Raw genomic sequence first — 22,429 nt, forward strand, 5'->3', positions numbered from 1 at the left:
AGAGGAAAATCTTTTGTCCGATGGTTCACTCCCCAAGTGGCCGCAAAGCCAGGAACTTCTTCTGGGTCTCCCATTTGGGTGCGGGGTCCCAAAGCTTTGGGACGTCCTCGACTGTTTTCCCAGGTCACAGGCATGGAGCTGGATGGGAAGCAGGGTCTCTGGGATTAGAACCGGCGCCCATATGGGATCCTGGAGTGTTCAAGGTGAGGACTTTAACCGCTATGCTATTGCACCAGGCCCAGATGGCTAGAACTTTCAGTCTCATCCCATCTCCACCCTAACTGGGAGGGAGGTAAGCAAATAAACCAAAGGCTAGTGATTTCATCAGTCATGCCTATGTGATAAACCTTCCATAAAAACCCCAAAGGATTGTCTTCTGAGCAAAGGCACAGCATGGCCTGAAACGTGGTGGGACAGTAGGACAGCCATGTTGGAAAGGAATGCTCAGGTTGTGAAGTGGGTAAAGCCTCAGGATGCAGCCATCACGCCCAGCCAGGGCTGGCGAGGATCCTACTCTAGAGAAGGCTTCACCCCACATGCAGAGGCTGGGGAGAACTTCACCTGTTCATGGGGAAAACAACCAAATCCCAGGAACAGACAGTCCAACCTCATGGATTACCCTGGAGCCTTCCTGACGACCTCCCCTTCACCCAACCTCAGCTGAAAACGAGAGCCAGAAAACTTGTTTATCTATCCAAGAACTGCTAAAGATGTGGTATTTACAACATTTGTCCATCTCCTCTGCCCCAGGCTCTCAAAGCAGCTTTTTCTCTATTTGTAGCTCCTGCTTCTTTCTACCTTAGACAAAGAATTATGGATTCATTTTTTTTTCCTGTGTCTGTGATAAGGAAAGAGGGAAAACAGAAACAAAAGGTAGGCTGTTGGCCTCTTTTAACCCTAAAATATGTTAAGTTCTTCCCAAAACCCAGCTATGCACTTCAACAGATTGGCAAATCAGACTGGGGTTGGCCACTTTGTTTCAATACTGAATTAATTCAAATCAGTTACCAAACTAATGAAACAATTACCAAACACTGTTTAATCCAATTACCAAACACTGACCAAATTCATCATCTGCCTGCAGAACACTGCATGCCAAGCCTGTGTCCCGTGGAGAGAGCAACGATCAAGCTCCACCTGGCATGCGGCTGATCACAGGAAAGACAAGAGGACAGAGGTATGCGGTGCTTCCCAGGGTGTGACACCCCCACCCACCATGCTGGGCAGCTCCCCTGGCTGGGGCTACGAACAGGCTCCAGCAGAAATCCTCACAGAGCGGGACCCTCCATAATTCACTCGCTTCTCTCATTGGCCAAGGGTCTCCAATAGCCAAAGTGGATGAATCTGAGAAGAGAGGACTAAGCCTCTAGATTGCTGGTGGGTGTATTGTGACAGTGGGAGAGGCAGAGTCACTGCAGAAGAGTCCGACACCGTTGCCTAAAGGCCTTGGGTCCTAAGACCACGGCAGAGCCCAGAACTCTACTGCTTCTGTCTGTAAGCGGCATTGGGATTTAAATTCACCAGAGCCAATTGGGCTACTGCTGTCCTGAAGCCTCTGGCTCAGTCATCCTCATCTTCATCTTCAATCTGGAACCGTTTCTTCTTGTGAAGGCTTCGTGGAGCTCCCACTTCTGGTGCTACAGGAATGACGGTGGGGAGAGAGTGAGCACCCAGACACATTAGAGGGCAGGAAGGTGGCAGGGCCTGTCACAAGTGTGACGGAGACTATAAAATGCAGGTTGGGTCAGACTCACGACCTCTGTGTCCCTCCTTACCTCCCTCCTCTTCCTCATCACTGTCCAGGAGGTGTCGCTTCGTGGGTGCTACTGGCAGGTGCTCCTTCTCCTCATCAGTCTCGTCCTCTGAAGTGACCATAAAGAAGCACAGGTCAGGGACCTGGGCTGCAGATATGACTCATCACTGTGAACTAATGCAGAGTTCAATCCTCCAGGCCTCATGTTAATGGCATGAATGGGGTGGGAATTTAACCTAATGAGGGTGTGGAGGTGAGCCTTTTGGGGGTGATTGATTAAACCACTGTAGTGGGGTCCCATGTAGCAGAGGGACAGAAATGAACATGTTCACCTGCCACAGGGTGCTGTGGTCCAGAGGAGCCCTGCGAGAACCTGCAGCATGGTGTTCGTGCTTTGCATCCCCAGTACCACAAGCCAATGCCAACTCTTCTCCATGTACAATTAGGCTGTCAAAGGTGTTTCATTACAACAGAAACCTGAGAAGTGGGCTTTTAAGCCTAGAGGTTAAGATACCTCCATCCCACATCAGAGTGCCTGGGGCTGACTCTGCCCGTCACCAACGTGGATACCTGGGTCCCATTTCCTGCTCCTGGGCTTGGCCCCCGCCGTCACAGTAGTTGTGGGCAATCAGGGGAGCAAATCGATAGATGAAAGCTCTGTCCCACTGCTTCTCATATTTAAAAAAAAAAGATGGGTCCGGCGGCGTGGCCTAGTGGCTAAAGTCCTTGCCTTGAATACCCCGGGATCCCATATGGGCGCCGGTTCTAATACCGGCAGCTCCACTTCCCATCCAGCTCCCTGCTTGTGGCCTGGGAAAGCAGTCGAGGACGGCCCAAGGCTTTGGGACCTTGTATCCGTGTGGGAGACATGGAAGAAGTTCCTGGCTCCTGGCTCCAGATTGGCATAGCACTGGCCGTTGCTGTCACTTGGGGAGTGAATCATCGGATGGAAGATCTTCCTCCCTGCCTCTCCTCCTCTCTGTATATCTAACTTTCCAATAAAAACAAAATAAATCTTTAAAAAAAAAAAAAAAAGATGACAAAGATGAAGATGAAGAAGGTGTAGAAATATTTTAAACAAATCATGAAAATCTGACAGACCCACAGGCCCTTCCCTCCTCACAGTAACTCATGGGCCTCTGCACACAGCTACAGTAACACAAGAACAGTCACGATACTACCCTCTGGTGCTGCCAGGCCAGCTTTCTGTTTGCGGGCCACCATGAGGGCCTCCAGGGCCTCAGCTTGGGGCTCCCTCTGCTGCTCCTCCACCGGGGCTCGCTCCCCAGGGCTTGCATGGGTTCTCTCCGGTTGCAGCTTCTCCTCCTCTTCCTCCAGTTGACTCAAAGAAGCGGCTGCTCGCCGCAGCTGGGTGGGACTCAGCTTGGCTGGAATTCTCCAGAAAGTTTCCTGCAGGGGCAGAGCACTGACAATGACAGCAAAGAAGAGGAACAGCCTCCACTAAAACCAGAGTTTTGGTATTCCTCATTGAATATGACCCTTTTTTTTTTAAAAAAAAAAAAAGGATTTATTTGTTTTTATTGGAAAGGGAAGAGAAATAGAGGAAAAGAGAAATGAGAGAGAGGGCATGTGCAAGGTGAGGACATTTTAGCTACTAGGCTACCATGCTGGACCCTATGTCTGCTTTTAAATGAAGATTTATTTATTCAGGGCCTGGCACGATAGTGTAGTGGTTAAAATCCTCACCTTGCACGCGCCAGGATCCCATATGGGCACCGGTTCTAATCCCAGCAGTCCCGCTTCCCATCTACCTCCCTGCTTGTGGCCTGGGAAAACAGTCGAGGACAGCCCAAAGCCTTGGGACCCTGCACCCGTGTGGGAGACCCGGAAAAAGCTCCTGGCTCCTGGCTTCAGAATGGCTCAGCTTCAGCAGTTGCGGCTGCTTGGGGAGTGAACCATCGGTTGGAAGATCTTCCTATCTGTCTCTCCTCCTCTGTGTATATCTGACTTTCCAATAAAAGAAAGATAAATAAGTCTTTAAAAAAATAATTTTTTTTCATTTTTTTATTATATTTTTGACAATCTTTATATAGTTAATTAGGGTAAAAAGTTCCAGGGCTACAGGAAAGTGGGTAAGACTATTATTTCCATATTGAATAAATCTTAAAAAAAAAAAAAAGATTTATTCAAAAGGCACAGTCAGGGCCCAGCACAGTAGCCTAGTGGCTAAAATTATTGCCTTGCAAGCACCAGGATCTTATATGGGCGCCGGTTCTAATCCCGGTAACCCCGCTTCCCATCCGGCTCCCTGCTTGTGGCCTGGGAAAGCAGTCGAGGACGGCCCAAAGCCTTGGGACCCTGCACCCATGTGGGAGACCTGGAAGAAGCTACCAGCTCCTGTTTTCGGACTGGCTCAGCTCCGGTTGTTGTGTCCACTTGGGAAGTGAATCATAGGATGGAGGATCTTCCTCTCTGTCTCTCCTCCTCTCTGTATATCTGACTTTGCAATAAAAATAAAATAAGTCTTAAAAAAAAAAAAGACAAGAGTCGGGGTTGACAATGTGGCATAGCCAATTTTGCTGCCACTGCAACACTGGCATCCTATAAACATGTCACTTTGGGCCCAGCACGGTAGCCTAGTGGCTGAAGTCCTTGGCTTGCACGAACTAGGATCCCATATGGACACCGCTTTGTGTCCCAGCGGCCCTGCTTCCCATTCAGTTCCCTGCTCATGGCCTGGGGAAGCAGTCTAGGACAGCCAAAGCCTTGGGACCCCATACCAGTATGGGAGATTCGGAAGAAGCTGGCTCCTGGCTTCAAACTGGCTCAGCTCTGGCCTTTGCTGCCACTTCTGGAGTGAATCAGCAGCCAGAAAATCTTCCTCTCTGTCTCTCCTCTCTGTATGTCTGACTTTCTAATAAAAAAAATAAAATAAATTAAAAAAAAAAAAGGATGTCACTTTGATTTCCTGTTGCTCTTGCATTCCTGGTACTTCTAAGCCAGCCACCTGCTAATGCAGCTGGGAAAGCAATTTGTCTGTCTCACTCTTTACATCTAACTCTGCCTTTCAAATAAATTGAATTTTTAAAAAAAGGTAAAGTTAGAGAAAGGAGAGACAGAGATCTTCCACCAGTTGGTTCACTCCCCAGATGGCTGTAATGGCTGGGGCAGGGGTAGGCTGAAGCCAGGAACTCCATCCTGGTCTCCCTGGTGACTGGCAGGAGCTCAAGTACTATGGCTACCTTCCGTTGTTTTCTCGGTGCCATATCGGATACTGGGGTTATGGGTAGCAGCTTAATCCATGATTCCATAGTTCCAGTTCAACAAATAAAGCCATAAGATGCAAACACAGTTGCTAATTGGATAAATGAATGAGCACATCCCGGGGATCTATGGTGTGTGTGTGTGTGTGTGTGTGTTTGGGACACTCCAATGGAAGGCCTCGCACATTCCACCACGTGGAGCCATGAGAAAGCCTGCTAATGAAGAAAGGAAAGCAGTCCAGGCTGACTATGGTATACAGTAGGGGAGTTAGTGGCATGGCCATGAGGCTATGATGACTGGCCAAGCCATGCTACATGCAGGCTACAGACTCCTTTCTGCAAGCAGTGGGGGGCACTGCCAATTGTTTGGGACAAGGATGCGAATAATCAACACTGTATGTTAGGAAGATCAGTCTTACGCTGCTGGGGAAGATGGACTTAGCAGAAGAGGAGACTGGAGACAGGGAGCCTAGGAGGACAGCTGCTGTAGGAGCCTCAATCAGAGACAGGAAGGGCACCAATGCGGAGAAGGTCAATGACAGTACAGGGCCAAGGAGGGGACAGGGGCGAATGCCAGGAGAGGGACAACACGCCTCAGCCAGCACCGCACCTGGCGTGCTTACCTGCCCCGATGCTGGTGGCCGAATCCCGAGCTTGCGCAGCAGCCGCTGAAACTGTTCACTTTCTATTGCTTCCTCATTTTCTTCAGTCAGTGGCACCAATGGGACTGCCTGGGAGCAGCCTATGACAGGGTCAACACTCAGTCGACAGGACTGGCTACCTACTCCATGACTGATCCCCAGCGGTTTCCAGTCCTCCTACAACCATCCTTCACTCACCATCCTCCTCCCTGTCGTCTGCTGCTCTGCTTAGACAGCTCTGGAGCCACAAGATGGGGGCAGAGAAGCCTAAACATAAAACAGAAGCTCCAGTTTGGTCTTTGCTCCCAGCTCCCAGCCTGCGATGCCACTCCCAAGCAAGGGCCTCACCTTCCTGACGCAGTCCTCGGCCCAGGCTCTCGGCCAGAGACACTGAGCTCCCCTGGATCTGGCCACCTCCCCAGTCCTCCCCTGTCTCTTCATCTCTGTCACTCTCTTCCTCTGGCAGATTTTCCTCCTCCTCCTCTTCTAGGTCTTCCTGGGATAAATCTTTCGGGGAAGTCCCCCCGTCGGGCTGCAATTAACCACAGGCAGGGATGGAAGAGGAGGCAATGTAAGAAACTTAGTGGGGTCTTCCCACACTGTCTGGGGAGTGCACCCAACCTGCAGGGCCGGGGTCAGACTGTTACCAGGCCGGAGGGGGCTGGTTTCTTGCGCCGTTTCTTGTACAGCTCCCGCCGCTCAGCCACCAGTCCCAGTGCCAGCAGTTTATCCACAACTCGGGCCCGGGAGCGTTTGGCTGTGATGTTCTTCATGATGTGACCCAGGATGTCTGTGGGGAGCAGGCGTTTGAGGACCCGAGAGCAGCAGGGGGAAGGAGACAGGAAAGGATGTCAGAAGCCATCTGGGAGGACGGCCTCACTTCACCCCAGGGTGATGCTTCCAGACACGGCAAGTGGGCAGAAGGGCTGGCGTGTGCGTCCCTGGGGAAGAAGGGGGAGAAGGAAAGGAAATCCAATAACATGGTAGGGCTCTGGCCCCGGGGCCTCCCCCGCACTCACCATCCGAGTCCTGAAACTCCTCAAAAAGCCGACGCAGTTCCAGCTCCTGGTCTTCCGTCCACAGCACAATGCGCGTCCCTTTCTTCCTGTGGGGGAGTCAGCAGAGAGGGCCCCAGGAGAGGACAGTGTCTTCCCCACTCCCCTCCGATGCCCTGCACAGTGCGTGCCCCTACCTCTGGAAGTCCTTGATGCTGTCGGCCAGCCCCAGCCGCACCAGGTGATGGATGACCTGCTTGCGTGTGCGAGGCACAGATTTCAGGCGTGCCAGGATGGCTTCTACCACGTCCTCCCCTGGGGTAAACAAGGAGTGGGGCAGTGAAGAAAGTGTCTCGGACCCCTGGATGCCCCCTTTACAAGCACTCTGGGTTGCAAGGCCTCACACCTTCCACATCCTTGTGGGCCAGGTACAGTTCCTGAAGCTGGGCTTCCTCCTCGGGGCTCCACACAGGTGCCCGGCGACTGGATGTCCTATAGGGCGAAGAGACAGAGAACAGCATGGAGGTGCTAGCCCAGAAGAGCAAGGAGGGTGAGGCAGGGAACTGGAAGGAGCCGGGTAGCAGAAGCCTCTGCTGTGCCTCCCCTCCAGGCCAGGCCCATGCAACCAGATGTTCCCGTGGCTAAGAGCATCATGGGAAACAGAGAGGAGGTGAACAACTAAGGGAAAGAGGACACATGTTATTTCTTTGAATGCCTGTGGCTTCCTAGCACTCTTGGGGTGAAGGGACTCCTCCTAGCAACCCCTGTGGGCTGGCAGGTGAAGAGGAGACGAGCAACCTGGCAACTTTGGGCTCCAGTCCCTGCTCCTCTTGGGTAACCCTGGGTAAAGCATTTCTCCACCTGGGCCTGTTTTCTTACCAGTGACAGGGGAAATACCACACATACGATTTGCAAACTCCACCAGGTCTGACACCAGGACTCCTGCCGTATCAGCCTCTCCTGGCCCCTCCCCAGGCTCACCCACTGTCCAGGGAGCCATAGCCCTCTGTCATCTCTCGCACCACGGCTGTGTTCTTCCAGAACAGCAGCTCCACGAAGGCTTTCTGGTTGACGGCGGCCAATGCGAAGAACTTGCCCACGATGTACTTGGCAAAAGTCACCAGCTCCTGTAGTACAGGGAGGCTGTTGGGAGGCCTGTGGCTCAGACGGAGCCATATGGCAGCTTCTGGTGCCTTTCTCCCCCTACTCCCAACTGACCCATTCCCACTCTATCTCTTTTTCCTCCTTTCCCACCCAGCTCTTTCAGCCTGCCTGCCTGGTCTTGTCATCCTCCAGCTGAGGACATCGGCCAGCCGCCTTTCTTTCTTGAAGGGGGGTCTATTTACCCTGGGGACTCTGATGACCCCCACACCCCTGGATTCCTCTCACTTTGTAGGCTTCAGCAGCAGGGTCACTGAGCAGGCGATTGAAGAGGCAGAAGATTGAGAGCTGGAAGAGCAGGGCTTCCATCTTGAGGTCATGGGCCAGCCGGTGCAGCATCTTGACGGCGCAGTGGTTCGTGTAGGCACTGTTCTGCTGGTAGCTCCGCAGCAGCAGCACGTAGGCTCGCACGACGGTGCAACAGGCGAAGCTGTGGCGACACAGGCACAGAGAAGACGTCAGCCCAAGCACTGCCCGTCCTTGTGATCGCCACCCTGGGTACCAGCACAGCCCTCGTGGCTCTCACCGTTTCAGGTAGTCCATGAAGTTAAATTCTTTCTCAGACACCTGGACCTCTTGCAACTCTTCCTCTTCCTCCACCTCCTCTTCCCCCTCTTCTTCCTCTGGCCCATGTTCTTCTCCCCCTGGCTGCCCTACAGAAAGGTGAAGGTTACTGGGTCTGCATTGCCCTGGTGCTGGAAAAGAGCTTGCAGCGGACAGGCGGAAGGGACTGGAGCCTCACGGGGCAGCGGGGCATAGAGGATTTCTTTCAGCAGCTGGATTTCCTCCTCTGGGGAAATGTCTGGAGAGCCGAACACATCTCCTTCTGGCCACACCTCCCTGGAACACAGAAAGGAAAAGAAAGTTTTTTCACAAATGCACCTGGCCCTAGGAAATCTGACATGATTTCAAGAGGGAGAAGGAATTTAAATCCCTTTCACATGTCAGCTAGAAAAAAATAAAAAGGATACAAGCTAGAAAACACTGCCCTCAGGTCACATTGCAATAACAATCCAGTAAGAGCAAAATGCAAATGATGTAGATGTCTGTCTAAATGTTTGACATGTAGCTCACTGACTGTCCATACTCATGGAAGGGTGTTTTAAAGCCACCAGCAATCACAGAAACACATCTGGTAAAAAATTATGCTCTAAACATATTAAGAAGTAAATATGTATATCAGTGTGCAAAGTATTTCATTTTTTGTGAAAGGAGAAACACATAAGATGTCCATGACAAATTAAAAAACCGGGAAGGCTATTTTTCAAAATGTTAATGATAGTTACTCTTGGCTACCAGCATCATATCTGTTCCCCCACCCCCTACCCCAATTTCCTAATTTACTGTGCTTTCTGATATTTCTCAAAAAGTAATCAAATGGGTGGGCAGTTGGCACAATGATTAAGATGCCATTTGGGATGTCCACATCCCGTATTCAGGTTGCTGGGTTTGAATCCCAGATCCAATTTCAAACCAACTTCCTGCTAACACATCCTGGGAGGCAGCAGGTGATGTTTGGGTGCTCCAGGCCCTGCAAGAGATTATCCCAGGCTCCTGGTTTTACCTTGACCCAATCCTGACAGTGGTAGGCATTAGGGGTGTGAATCAGTGGATGGACGATCTCTCTGCCTCTCTCAAATACAAACCCACCAAAACTCTCCAAGAGGCAGTGCTGAGCATAGAATCCTGGGACCTTGGAAGGGACTGTGTTTTCCATGTTTTTTTTTTAAGACATATTTATTTTTATTGCAAAGTCAGATATACAGAGAGGAGGAGAGACAGAGAGAAAGATCTTCTGTCCAGTGATTCATTCCCCAAGTGACCACAATGGTCGGAGCTGAGCTGATCCGAAGCCAGTAGCCTCCTGAGTCTCCCACATGGGTGCAGGGTCCCAAAGCTTTGGGTTGTCTTCAACTGCTTTCCTAGGCCACAAGCAGGGAGCTGGATGGGAAGCAGGGCAGCCAGGATTAGTACCGGCACCCATATGGGATCCCGGCACTTTAGATGTGGGGACTTTAGATGGTAGGCCACCACGCCAGGCCTGAGACTGTGTTTTTTAAGACTTACTTATTTATTTGGAACAGGAGGGAGGGAGGAAGGCAGACGGAGAGAAGTAGAGAGAGAGAGATCTTCCATCTAATGGTTCACTCCAAATGGCCACAATAGCCAGGGCTAGGCCAGGATGAAGTCAGAAGCCAAGAACTCCATTTGGGTTTGGTATGTGTATGGCAGGGACCCACGTACATCTATTGCCTTGCCAGGTGCTGGATTTGCAGGAAGCTGGATCAAAAGCACAGGAAGAGCACTTGGAGTTGCACCATAGAGAGGGTAAAGCCATCTCTATGTTAGCTACCGGTTTGTGTCCTGGCTACTCTATTTCTGATCTATCTTCCTGTTAATGGCCTGAAAAAGACAGTAGAAGATGGTCTAAGCATTTGGGCCCCTACATTGCTATGGGAAACTTAGATGAAGCTCTTGGCTCCTGGTTTTGGCCTGGGCCAGCACTGCCTATTGTAGTCACTTGAGGACTGAACCAGGAGATGGAAGGCATCTGTCTTTCTCTGCAGCTCTTTCAACATAAATAAATTATATCTTTCCTCTTTCTCTCTCTCTTTTTTAAAGATATATTTATTTCTATTGCAAAGTCAAATATACAGAGAGGAGGAGAGATGGAGAGGAAGATCTTGTGTCTGTTGATTTATTCCCCAAGCAGCCACAAGGCTGGAGATAAGCCAATCAGAAGCCAGGAGCCTGGAGTGTCTTCCAGGTCTCCCACATGGGTGCAGGGTCCCAAGGCCGTCTTCAACTGCTTTCCCAGGCCACAAGCAGGTAACTGGATGGGAAACAGTGCTCCTGGGACACAGACCAGTGCCCATATGGGATCCCGGTGCGTTCAAGGCGAGGACTTTAGCCGCTAGGCTACTGTGCTGCCCCCCTCCTGTTTAATGGAGGAATGAGAACTTGAACCAGGTACTCTGATACAGCATGCAGCCATCCTAAGTGGGGACTTACTGACTTTTTTTTAAGAAAAAGATTATTTTTCGGCCTGGCGGCGTGGCCTAGCGGCTGGAGTCCTTGCCTTGGGGGCCCCGGGATCCCATGTGGGCGCCGGTTCTAGTCCCGGCAGCTCCACTTCCCATCCAGCTCCCTGCTTGTGGCCTGGGAAAGCAGTTGAGGACGGCCCAAAGCCTTGGGACCCTGCATCCATGTGGGAGACCCGGAAGGGGTTCTGGGTTCCCGGCTTCGGATCGGCGCGCATCGACCCGTTGCGGCTCACTTGGGGAGTGAATCATAGGATGGAGGATCTTCCTCTCTGTCTCTCCTCCTCTATGTATATCTGGCTGTAATAAAATGAATAAATCTTAAAAAAAAAAAAAAAAAGATTATTTTCTTACTTATGTATTTAGCTGAAAGACAAAGTGCTGGTTCACTTCCCAAATGGCTACAACAGCAGGGGCTGAGGTTGGTTCAAGCTAAAGCCAGGAGCCCCAAATTCTATCCAGGTCTTCTATGTTGGTGGCAGGGCCCCAAACATTTGGGCTACCCTTAGCAGCCTTCCCAGATGCTTTAGTAGGGACCTGGATCTGAAGTGGAGCAGTTGGGACTTGAACCTGCACTCCAGTACAGGAGGTGGACATCACAGGCGGTGGCACCCCATGGGACTTTCTCTTTTAAACTCTAAGAATCCTGTATCACAGCCAGGGTGTCCCCAGAGTCCAGGGACAAGTGGGTAGTGTTCTTACCGGGCCGACCTCAGGAGGGTCAGAGCCTGCCGGGCCTGGCCAGCCAAGAGGCAGTCTTGGATCCGCACCATGGCGTCTGCCCGCTGCTCTTCTACAGGCACCTCTGAGGCCGCGTCAAAGGGAACCACGGGGTCCACACTGAGCTCAGAATTCTAGAGCGAGACAAAGAAGCCGTGGGAGCACAAGTGTAGGGGGAAGCCCAATCTTGGGCACAGCGCACTGTCCTCAAGAAACATCAGGTTTTTACAACCACCCACCTGGACACAGCATTGTAACTGCTCAGCCAGGGCAGGCCACGTGGCCTCCAGCTCCCCTGGGCTACTTGGGGCATGACCAGCAGCAGCAGCCTGATCTGGGGCTTTCTTCTTCTTCTTTCTCTTCTTCCGTTTGTTCTACGGGGAAAAGAACCAAATGAGGATGGCAGGAGGGCTAAGGAAGTCTTTTTCCTCATCAGTGTCTTATCTAGTACTAAATTGGTGAACTGGACACTCACAGGGTGTCCATGATGGACACACAGACAACAGTAAAGAGTGTCTCTTTTTAGCTCAAACTCAAAAAAAGCCATGGCAGGATGGGCTTCTTGGGTCGTCCATATTTTACTAGATGTCTGGTTTGAGCCTGGCTCCACTCCAGATTCCAGTTTCCTTCCAGTGTGTGCCCTAGTAGGCAGCAAAGTGATGGCTCAAGTCTCCTGGGTTTCTGTCAACCATGTGGGAAGACTCAGATTGAGCTCCTGGATCTTGGCTTTAGCCTGGCTCAGCCCTGGCTGTCATGGGCATGTGGGGGATGAGACCATTGGATGGAAGATCTGTCTGTCTTCTAAATCAAATCAAATAACTAAAAGTAAAAAAACCACTGCAAGGGCCCGTGGCTAAAGTGGCCTAGTGGCTAAAGTCCTCGCCTTGAAAGCCCCGGGATCCCATATGGGCACCGGTTCTAGTCCCGGCAGCTCCACTTCCCATCCAGCTCCCTGCTTGTGGCCTGGGAAAGCAATTGAGGACGGCCCAATGCATTGGGACACTGCACCCGCGTGGGAGACCCGGAAGAGGTTCCAGGTTCCCGGCTTCGGATCGGCGCGCATCGACCCGTTGCGGCTCACTTGGGGAATGAATCATCGGATGGAAGATCTTCCTCTCTGTCTCTCCTCCTCTGTGTATATCTGGCTGTAATAAAAATGAATAAATCTTAAAAAAAAACAAAACAAAACAAAAAAACACTGCAAGACCTAGAAACAGCACTGACTCATTTCATGGGCCAGAAAGTGCCTGCCAAAAGCAGCGATCTCTTAAAGATGATTTGCCACAAAGATCAGATAAGATACATGAAAATAAGGCTTTACAAACTGCAAAAGTAAAGCCTGCAATTTTGGGGGGGTGGGTGGGCAGGGTGAACATTTTGGAAAAGTAGGAGACCGAGTCAATACCCAAATCTTGCTCCCCTCATGTCATAGCTGTGGATCAGTTCTTGGGTAGTTACTCAAAAACATCTTTGTGGGTACTATAAAGTCACAGAGGAGGGACTAGGGGGCCCTGAAGGTTCATTCTCTATTCAAGGAACTTCTAATTGAACCTGTCAAAAGTCAGGAGGCCAGCAGACCTGGCCAGATGCAGATGCCGGCCATTTACCATGACAGTCTTACACAAACCACCTCATTCCTTTGTGCCGAATGCCTTAGTGCTGATGTGATGGTTACACAGAAACCAGGACCAAGGAGGTCTGATGTGGAGTGAATACTCAATAACTGACAGCGTGCTTCATGACTGACAGCACCGTGGAGCCCTGAGTTGCCTCACTGCCGTGAGGGCCCATTCATGTCCAGTTCTGGGTGATTTATTAAACTGCAGCAACTGGGATTAAACGAAGGTTCAGGCAAGGAATCTGAGTGTTTACCAAGCAGAATCTCTGTGTCTCTGGGACACAAAGTCCTTGCGGTTTTCCTCTCATGTTAGGTTCTTTTCCCTGATTATTCAATTCTAGCCTCAAGGATAGGTAGTCCCAGCAAAGCTTTAGGATTTCAGAGACTGTCATGAGCAGCCTGAGTTTGTTCTATCAGAATAAAGCAGAAGTGGATTCCTGACCTCCCAGCTTTCAATTTCCACCTCATTCTAACACTTCAGAAGTACAAGGGTATTCCACCCAGCTCACGGAAAAAAAGAATGAAGAGATAAGGGGTGTGTATCTGGCACAGCCAAAATTCCAGCTTCCTGATAATGTGCACCCTGGGAGACAGCAGAGATGGCTCAAGCACATGCCAGAGACCTGGACCAAGTGATCCTAGACCCCTGGCTTTGGCCTGGACCTGTCCTGACCACAGGTTATGGGCAAATGGCAAGTGAACAAGTGAACAGGAGAGGTCTGTCTGTCTCTCAAATAAATTTTAAGGAAGATAGGTTTATTTTTTACAAAAAAGTTCATTAAAAAAAGCCTTGGTTTCCAAATGTTTTTGTAGCCAAAAAAAAAAAAAACTTATCTTCTAATCCCAGTTTTCCAGAAGCTTTCTGAAGTACCAGGATATATGATACATAATTGCCAAATTGTGAAACTATGAGTCCCCAGGGTTCATGTGCACATAGTAGGTGTTTAAAGCATGAATTGTGATATTTGTGTAGAATAAGGATTCTTGCAATGGGAGAAGGAAACTGGTCAACTCACATCCTCTCGCCCTCTAGCTCACGGTAGTGTCAATCATAAGCTGTGGAGAATGTGAAGAGGAAGAGCCCCTGTCCCTTACCCTGACCTCACAGCTCTTTCCACATTTCAGGGCCTACTCGTACCTGCACCATCAGGTTCCCACGGCTCCGGCAGAACCGCTCCAACATCTTGAGGAAGAGGTGGGTAGTTTCCACCAGGTCCCGGAGGTAAGAGCGGGGCTGCCACCTCTCGTCAAACTTCCGGAAGAGTGCCAGGAACAGTTCTCGGTACTCCATCACATAGAAAATGTTGTCTAGGGAACGGGGAAGGGAGGGGATGGAAGGACTAGTCTGAGAGTGTGGGAGAGGAGAGACGGACAAAGTTGGGACTAGGAAGGAGGAGCCCAGGAGGAGGGCGGGCCAGGGCCTCACTCTTGATGATACGGCTGCTCTCCCTCACAGCCTCCTCTGGGGACATGTCCATCTCATTCACTGTGGCCAGCAGCTCCTGATAGGCCTTGAGAGCCAAGTGCATCCTGGTAGTTGAGGGAAAGAGGTGAAATGGAGGACAAATTAGGGCACAGCTCATAGACCAGCAGCTGCCCAGTCCCAAACCACAGTGACATGAGAGAGCTGGCTTCCTAGTGTGACCACCTCCTTCCTGAATCAGGCCAAGCACCACACACAAGCTGGGTCCCACTCTGACTCCAGTGGCTACCCCACTGACCGGCGTGCCCAGGAGGCAGCTTCCTTGCGGTCAGTCAGCATCATCTCATAGTAGTTGGTAAGGTTCTGCTCAATGAAGTGGAAGGTGCGCACACTAAGTGTTTCAGACACCAGCCCTGGCCGGAAGGAGGCAGCTCGGTTGAAGGCCATGAAGAAAGCCAAGGCCCACATGTAGTAGGTTTCGTCATGCTGCTGAGCTTTCTCCCGGAGCAGGTGATCCTAACATGGGAGACAAAGACAAGATGAAACAGTGTTGATGATGATGACGGCGATGGTAATGACAACCTCAGGGCTCCCAATTCCCTCTTGTCCTGTGATGGTGGGCAGGTTCCAGAGACAAGTTCCTACTTCCTCCTCTTCTCCCCATGCCCTTCCCTCCCTCTGGGGACTTTCTGTCAGGCAGCCATCCCTTACCTCCTGGCACCTCTGCCAGTCCACTCTGGAGTCAGCCTCCCACGAACTCCCCACCCAACCACCTGCACGCCACCTGCACGTGTCCTACGGCCTCTCACCTTCACAGAGCCCATGAGCCGGTTGTAACAGTTCTCCAAGAACTCGGAGCAGAAGTCTCTGAGGAACAGCCGCACATTGAGGGCTGAGCGTCGCTGGACAGACAGGTCCTGGGCGGCCTGGCGCCGCTTCAGCACCCTCCGTGGCTGCTTTCCCAAGTCGGAGGTGTAGTTTTGAAGCTGTGGGATGGTTGGGAGAGTGTGGGTTATGGGGAATGAGAACAATTCCTAACCATTCTCCCCCTGCTGTTTCTTCCATGACCCATTGTGGCAGTTTTCTCAGAGAAGCCCTTACCAGCTTGTCCCACTCTGGTTCTAAGTGAAAACAAAGAGAAGACATAGCTGGTGCCAGGAGCTCAATTTCTACCCTTGCCACCGTCTCTCAAAAGCTTAAGAACAGGGCAGGTTCACTCCCTCCTGGACAACTACCCTTCTTATACCTGCAAGACCACCATCCCCAGCTCAGTGGTGAGACTACTCACCTTCTGAAGACCTTTGTGAAAGATGAGATCCCGCTCCCCGATGGACTTCAGGCCCTGGACAACATAGGAACCCCCAAACCGGGAATGTCTGCAGGGAGGAAGAAGAAAAAACAAAAGGTTTAGGGTGAGTCAAGGCTGTGCAAGGGTGTCTGTGGCCTGCTGCCCTAGAGTTGGCCCCTATCCCTGGGCGTTCTACTTATTTGCCCCACACCTGTTGCCCCGCTGAAGGGCTCGAGTCTTCTTCTCTGCCATCTCTCGCTGCCGCAGCACTTCCAGTTCTACCACCTCCCTGCTCCGCTCCTGAGCCAGGTGACCCTGCCCTGCTCTGGCCAGCTGCTCGGGGTTCTAGATTTGGAACAGGGAGAACAGACAGTTAGTCCTTGTCCTGAGTACCCCTTCCTGGGAAGACAAAGAATAAAGCAAAACAGGATTGCTGATGGGACCCTAAACTCAAGACACGGCCCCCTCCACCTGTTGCCAGCCTTTTTCAAGGCAGTCTGGCAGTGACAATCACAGCAATTTCCTGGCCACACAGCATTAACAGGACAGGGTCCACAATCCAGGGTGTCGCACCTGCTCCCGAAACATGAGGGAGATAATTTCTAGCACATGTAGGCTCCATTGCTGCTCAGCAGGCGAGCTGGCCAGGAAGAGGAGCAGGTCATCCAGGCCGCTCAGGTGCACCGCCCAGAGGAGCTGGTCATGGACACTGGCATCGTCGTCGATGCTCTAAGCAGAGAGAGCCAAGGGTACAAGGGGAGCTCAGTCCTACTGCCCGTCCTTGAAGCTCTCCAGCCCTCCTTGACTGAGGTCTGTGAGAGGATGGAAATGCCTGTAGAGGGCACTGGATCCAACCAGAGGGATGCAGTCCCTGCTCCTTCTCCCGCTCCCTGCCCTTGGCCCTTCACCTTCTGCTGATCGAGGTCAGCTGGGACATGCAGGATATTTCTGACTAGCAGCAGAATCCGCTCAATCAGCAGGTTGTCTTCCTCCTGCCGTTCCTCCCAGCCCTAGTGGTGAGAAGGAAGAGTCAGCGGGAGAGACTCCCTTAGGGAGGTGGCAGGTCTCTCCCCTGGCTGGGAGAGCATCAAGATTAAAAAGAAAGAAAGTGGGAGAGTTTAAGCAGCTGCTGCCCGGAGGCTGGATGCCCCAGGAATGGCAGCCATTCTCCCACGTAAGCGTCTCTTCCCCATCCCCTTTCCTGCCCCCTTCCTTGCCCTCTTGCTCACCAGCTGCAGCAGCTCATACAAGGTTTCACTGAGGACCCCAAAAGTCTTCTCACTGGCAAAGGCCTGGGTCATGGGGAACAATGCCTGAGTAGTCCCTCTCCCTCCCCCACAGCCCCCACTCAGCCCTGGGCACTTGCAATGAAAGCCTCACCTCTTTGTAGGCCTGTAGGTAAGTAAGTACTTGCAGAAAGTGATGCCGGAAGCTGGGCTCCTTAGGCACACTGCCAAAGCACAACAAGGCTGGCTGTGTCAAGTTCACCATCAGTCTGGGGAGACAAGGCAGGAGGGAGAAGCCACTGAATTTCCTCAGCAGGCACAAAAATGAAACAAAACAAAACCTCAATAACCCATCAGCCCAGGCTTGCCAGGGAAAAGGTGAGAAGCTGGGACTGAACCTGATGACAGCATCGAAGAGAGGCTTGTCCTGGCGGTGCTGGGTGAGGATGGGCAGCAGGTCACTCTGCAGGATCTGGGCTGCCCCCAGCTGCTGCCGCACATCCCGCGTCTCATCCTCATGCCTCAAGTAACGGATCAAATCTTTCACACTCTCTTCAGACGCAGGACAAAGCATGCAGATAGAACTTGGTTGAGGCTCCCAGCCCAGGTCCAAGGCTGGGCCTCAATTCAAGCAAATGAAACATTTTACTTTTATCTTTTCATTTTATTTGAAAGAAAGAGATCTACCCACTGGTGCACTCTCTTAAAAGTCTACAACAACCAGAACTGGGCCAGGCCAAAGCCAAGAGCTGAGGAACTAAATTGGGGTCTCCCAAATGAATGGTAGGGGCTTGAGCACGTGAGCCATCACCTGTTGTCCCCCAGGGTGCACAATTTGCAGGAGGCCAGATCAGAAGTGGAGGAGTGGGCACTGGAACCAGACACCCCAAAAACATGCAACCAAGTGTCCCAAACAGCATCTTTACCACCGTCCAAACAGCCACGTCTCGCAACCCATTTTTTACCTGCTTCCCAAGCAAGGCACTTACCTAAGCAGTCTGGTTCTTTGTGGTAAGTGTCTCCCTCCAGGTATCCTAGGGCACTACATGTGGCTAAAAGTTCACAGTTCATCATGTACAAGTCCATACATCAGAGGACCAGCCAAGAGGGAAGCAGAGAAGGCAGAGACGGAAACTGTGAGGCCTGCAGAGACAGGGAGAGAAACAAATGCAAAGCAGTCTCCAGGACAAGGTGGGGCAACAGGAGGACTTGGCACAATGCTCGTGGCATTGGGACCTCTGAAGGGATCAGTAGTGCTGCTATGCTCCAGGGAAAGCATTAGCCTAAGACTTTCACCTGATGAAACCAAACCAAGTCCCGCCTGTGGGTTACAGATATATAACTGCAGAACCCACCCATGTCAGTAGGAAGCTGAACAGGAAGACAGGCTGGTTACAGAAGGGTGTGGACTCTGAGCCTGTCCCTCTGCAAGCATCATTGGGAGGGTGAGAGGAAGCTCTCCCACAGCCACCTGCAACTTACAGTCATGGCTCTCATACATGCAGGAATTAAGAAAGCCTAGCTCTGACCTCACAGGGATTACACTTAGGGTTTGATACATCCCAGGAGCCCCAGGATGTCAGGGGGCACTGAAGATAAGAACATTTAAGCTGCCCATAAAACCTTGGGAATGTCCTAGGTAAGTCTGGAACAGAATGGGAGAGGAGAGACAAAGAACTGGTAAACTGTCTATCACTCTCTGGGAGGAATGTTTGCCCAGTTTGAAGCTCATCCCCTCTGACCAGCAACCCTGTACCCTCATGGGATAAGCAAGGAGGCACAGACTTGCAATCTGGGACATTGCACAACTTGACAAGAGCAATTCAGACATACCTTCCCCCAGACCTTCAACACACTGTATCTTTTCCCTGCTTTTCTGCACAGCTGGGAACATTCACTGAGGCTGACACCTTGATACCTATGGCCACACTACCCATGCACCCTTGATGGCTTCCTCAAGAGGCCCTTCCCGGCCCTGGTGCTTACCTCCAGCCTGACTCCACCTCAGATCACACACTGGAAATGGGTAGTGAGTGTCCAACGACTAAGGTTTAATACCTGATATTATTTCCCTGCATTGATGTAACTGGTCTATTTCTTCAGGTTACCTACTAACCCCCTAGTACTTGGCCCCGCCTCCCCAGCCTGTGTTAACCTACTTTCTGGCCACTCAGCCCAATAACAGGAGCCATTGGGAAAGTACTCACTGAGTGACCAACAGAAGGGAAGAAAGACAGCCCTTTGTAGCCCCCCGCCTTGCCCCCATCGCTGCACCCTGCAAACCCTGAGCCCTGGCCTCCAGGACCATGTGCAGACTCCTTGGTCCTCCTCAAAGACAAATTCAGTTTCTTTGGAAACCAATGATGTGCATACACAGGCACATGTGCATGTTCAGACATGCACCACGTGCATATGTGCATGCATTTGTGTCCAGCATAAAGGACTCACTGTCTTCTCTCCAAGCAGCAGCCTGACGACCGGAAAACAGAGAGCAGAGCTGTGAGGAGGCCAAGTCCAAAAACCCTCCCAGGCAACAAGCTGAGGCATCATCAGCTGTACTATAAAGTTTAAGGCTACATGGGCCTCTAAGAGCGGAGACAAAGCCACGGATAGGAACAACCTCATGCACTCCGCAGCTTCCCTCTTTCCCACAGCTCCTCAACAGAACCCCAGTTCTAAGTAGGAGTTCGTATTTATAACATGGAAAATATACAGAGAATTCAGACCTCTGTTCCGCCCCCCTTCCCAGCCCCAAAGAGGGAGTAGCCTTCCTTCCTGGCTCCCACAGAAACGAGACAGGGAGAAAGTGTTCCTGACAGGTGAGAGGAGGAAAGAAGTTACTTAAGTGACCCCTGGGCTTCCGGTCCTAATCCCCTGCAGTTCTGATAAATCCAGGCTGCTGGGCAACAAAACAGAAGAAATGGGTCAGCTGACTTGTTGTGGTGCTCCCAGGACAGGGGCCCCAAGGCCTTGGATCCATTCACTGAGTCAGGAATAAAAGAGCTTTCAACAGGAGCCCATTCTTGTCCGGTAGAGACACGCTGTGAAAAATAATCACGCAGGGACAGAAAGCTGGGAGTTGACCTTCCTCACTCTCATTCAGTGGACTGAAAGCTATTTTCCAGTCCACCTGGCTTCCTCATCCTCTCCTGGTTTCTAACCTAGTTGTTTGTATTGTTGTGCACTCCTACCCAGCTGCCACTTTCTCTAGGGGTCCATGCTTGATAGCTTCCTCCAGCTCTCAGCCTTCCACCAAGAAACACCTAGTACATGTTCCGAGATGTGAAACTGCACTCCCCAGCTCCCCAAACTTTGGCTCGGTATATTTATTGCGCCTGGAAGGCCTTTCTCTCCTGCCTTCAAAGGCACTAAACCTAGGCAAAACTGGGCTCAAATGACCTTCCTCCATGAGGCCTTCCCAGATAGCGTCAGCAGTCTGTGAGCACACCTCACTCTGTTCCTCCTACCTAACCTTTCTGTCTTCTCACTACCCAGAACCATTCTTGTTTCCTTCTATTAAACCTTACATATTTCTAGGGCCTGATGCGGTGGCCTAATAGCTAAAGTACTTGCCTTGAATGCACTGGGATCCCATATGGGCACCGGTTCTAATTCAGGCGGCCCTGCTTCCCATCTAATCCCAGCATCTTCCTTTCTCATCCAGCTCCCTGCTTGTGGCCAGGGAAAGCAGTCGAGGATGGACCAAAGCCTTGGGACCCTTCACTCAAGTGGGAGACCCGAAGCAGCTCCAGGTTCTTGGCTTCAGATCGGCTCAGCTCTAGCTGCTGCGACCACGAGGGGAGTGAATCAGCTAACAGATCTTTATCTCTCCTCTCTGTAAATATGCCTTCCAAATAAAAATAAATAAATCTTAAAAAGACTACCCAAATGGCACTTGCCCTGATTTCTCCTTCCCACCTACTTTGTGTCCTACTCAGACTTCCACCAGTCTTTTACATCTCATTTGTATGTAACAGTTACAACGCTCAACACTTGTCTCTATCAGACTCAGATTCCAGACAATAGGAATGGGTTTTTAGCCACCTCTGAATTTTCAGAGCCTGGTGATTGGATCAAAATGTTCAAGGAGTGAAGCTTGGACAAGTGTTAAATACTTGTGGAGTGATTCTCACTCAAGCTTCTGTAGACACCTGCACTGAAAAGCAAACCCCTTAGGGTATGGAATCCTGGGTCCACAGAAGCTGAGGGACAAGAGATGGGGGCGAAAGCCTGAGGCACCAGGACACAGGATGTGCGCCTGTGGAGAGCAGTGGAGACACCAGCCAGGGAGGCCTTCTTGGTCACCTGCACCTGTTTTTCCTACCCCCAGTAGGAGGGCCTTAAGAGCAGAAACTGTGGACACCCGGTGCTTAGCCTGAGTCAGGAACTCCGGCAAATTACTCTGAGTTGTTATGACTGCCACTGGGAAGGGACTAGCTAGACCTACCAGGGCAGTTGAAGCCGGCTTTCACAGGACACTTGACCTTGACCTGAATTCAGTCAAGTTCACCTGGCAGAGAAGCAAACTTCCAAAAGGAAGGTACGGCAGGAATAGAGGGGCTGAGTATGAACAAGAACAGCGTAGAAAACATCCTTTGCATGTGTCCGGAGGGCAACCAAACGAGATGAAAAATCAATAATAACGGGGGGGGGCTCAGAAAATTATGCTAAACATCAGGGACACGCAGTGACGGGGTAAGGATTTACGGCGGACAGTTATTCTCAGCTACACGGGAACAAGTCCTCTGAGCTCTAGTGTCAGCAACAAAGGCCGAGCACAGGACAGACGCTACAGGCCGGTGGTTCCCCGCTGACGAACCCCAACAGAAGCTGGGTTCTCCTACATCCGCGGGAAGGGACGAATGCCTTCCGTAAGAACCCAAGATCCAAGCAGCCGAATGGGGCATCCCGACGCGGACATCCAGGGGAATGTCTTCTTTCGCTCTACTTCAGGGGTTCCACACCCCTCCAGGGCCCATCCCAACGCCAAACTCTGGTCCACACCACCGGAAACGATGCGGCGCTGGGACACAGCGCGGAAGGGACAGTACTGCGCCTGCGTCCAGAGCCGCGCCCCGCCCCCTACCTTCGAACATTCAAACCGGGCCGCGGGAAAGGGGGTTCCGCAACCCCACCGAGATGTCCCGTGGCTTCGCAAGGGGCAGGCGTCGGCCTAGAGCGCCCCTCGCCACACTCACTCACCCCCTCCCTGCGGGTCTTCGGGGGCCCGAGGAACCTGCAGCCCTCACACTCCGGCCTGCGACATTTCCCGCCACTGGCTCGGGCGGACCAGTTCCTGCCAGCGTCGGTAGCGTGGCTGGGCGGGCGGGCTGGTCCAG

The 22,429-nt window shown here is 51.6% G+C and overlaps 1 protein-coding gene across 3 annotated transcripts; it reads right to left on the reverse strand.

The window, feature by feature from the left end:
• Positions 1–1,013: 1,013 nt before the first annotated feature.
• On the reverse strand, positions 1,014–22,429 carry TIMELESS (timeless circadian regulator). 3 transcript variants are annotated; one of them, XM_058673548.1, is made up of 29 exons: positions 22,293–22,429; positions 18,080–18,233; positions 17,489–17,642; positions 17,245–17,359; positions 17,094–17,156; positions 16,773–16,874; positions 16,438–16,593; positions 16,076–16,209; positions 15,865–15,952; positions 15,386–15,562; positions 14,875–15,092; positions 14,580–14,683; positions 14,292–14,461; positions 11,775–11,909; positions 11,518–11,669; positions 8,517–8,614; positions 8,301–8,427; positions 8,003–8,204; positions 7,595–7,740; positions 7,020–7,105; positions 6,811–6,928; positions 6,638–6,723; positions 6,266–6,408; positions 5,967–6,150; positions 5,817–5,885; positions 5,601–5,719; positions 2,935–3,163; positions 1,776–1,862; positions 1,014–1,637 (listed from the first exon to the last, which is right to left on the reverse strand). In XM_058673548.1, the coding sequence occupies exons 2-29, from the start codon at positions 18,174–18,176 to the stop codon at positions 1,561–1,563; spliced, it is 3,636 nt and encodes a 1,211-aa protein (XP_058529531.1). In that variant the 5' UTR covers positions 18,177–18,233; positions 22,293–22,429; the 3' UTR covers positions 1,014–1,560. The 3 variants fall into 3 exon arrangements, with proteins under 3 accessions (XP_058529531.1, XP_058529532.1, XP_058529530.1); XM_058673549.1 differs by lacking the exon at positions 22,293–22,429 and adding an exon at positions 21,601–22,008; XM_058673547.1 differs by lacking the exon at positions 22,293–22,429 and adding an exon at positions 21,538–22,008.

The sequence above is a fragment of the Ochotona princeps genome, chromosome 15, assembly GCF_030435755.1.
Source record: "Ochotona princeps isolate mOchPri1 chromosome 15, mOchPri1.hap1, whole genome shotgun sequence".
NCBI classification, from domain to species: domain Eukaryota; kingdom Metazoa; phylum Chordata; class Mammalia; order Lagomorpha; family Ochotonidae; genus Ochotona; species Ochotona princeps.

What these genes read in the sequence shown, in the direction of transcription:
- TIMELESS (XM_058673548.1), bottom strand. Translation starts at nt 18,176, where the DNA reads ATGGACTTGTACATGATGAACTGTGAACTTTTAGCCACATGTAGTGCC. An exon ending in CAAAGAACCAGACTGCTTAG is followed by an intron (nt 17,643 to 18,079) that starts GTAAGTGCCTTG and finishes CTGCGTCTGAAG; the next exon opens with AGAGTGTGAAAGATTTGATC. An exon ending in TATGGCTCCCTGGACAGTGG is followed by an intron (nt 7,106 to 7,594) that starts GTGAGCCTGGGG and finishes TTCGCCCTATAG; the next exon opens with GACATCCAGTCGCCGGGCAC.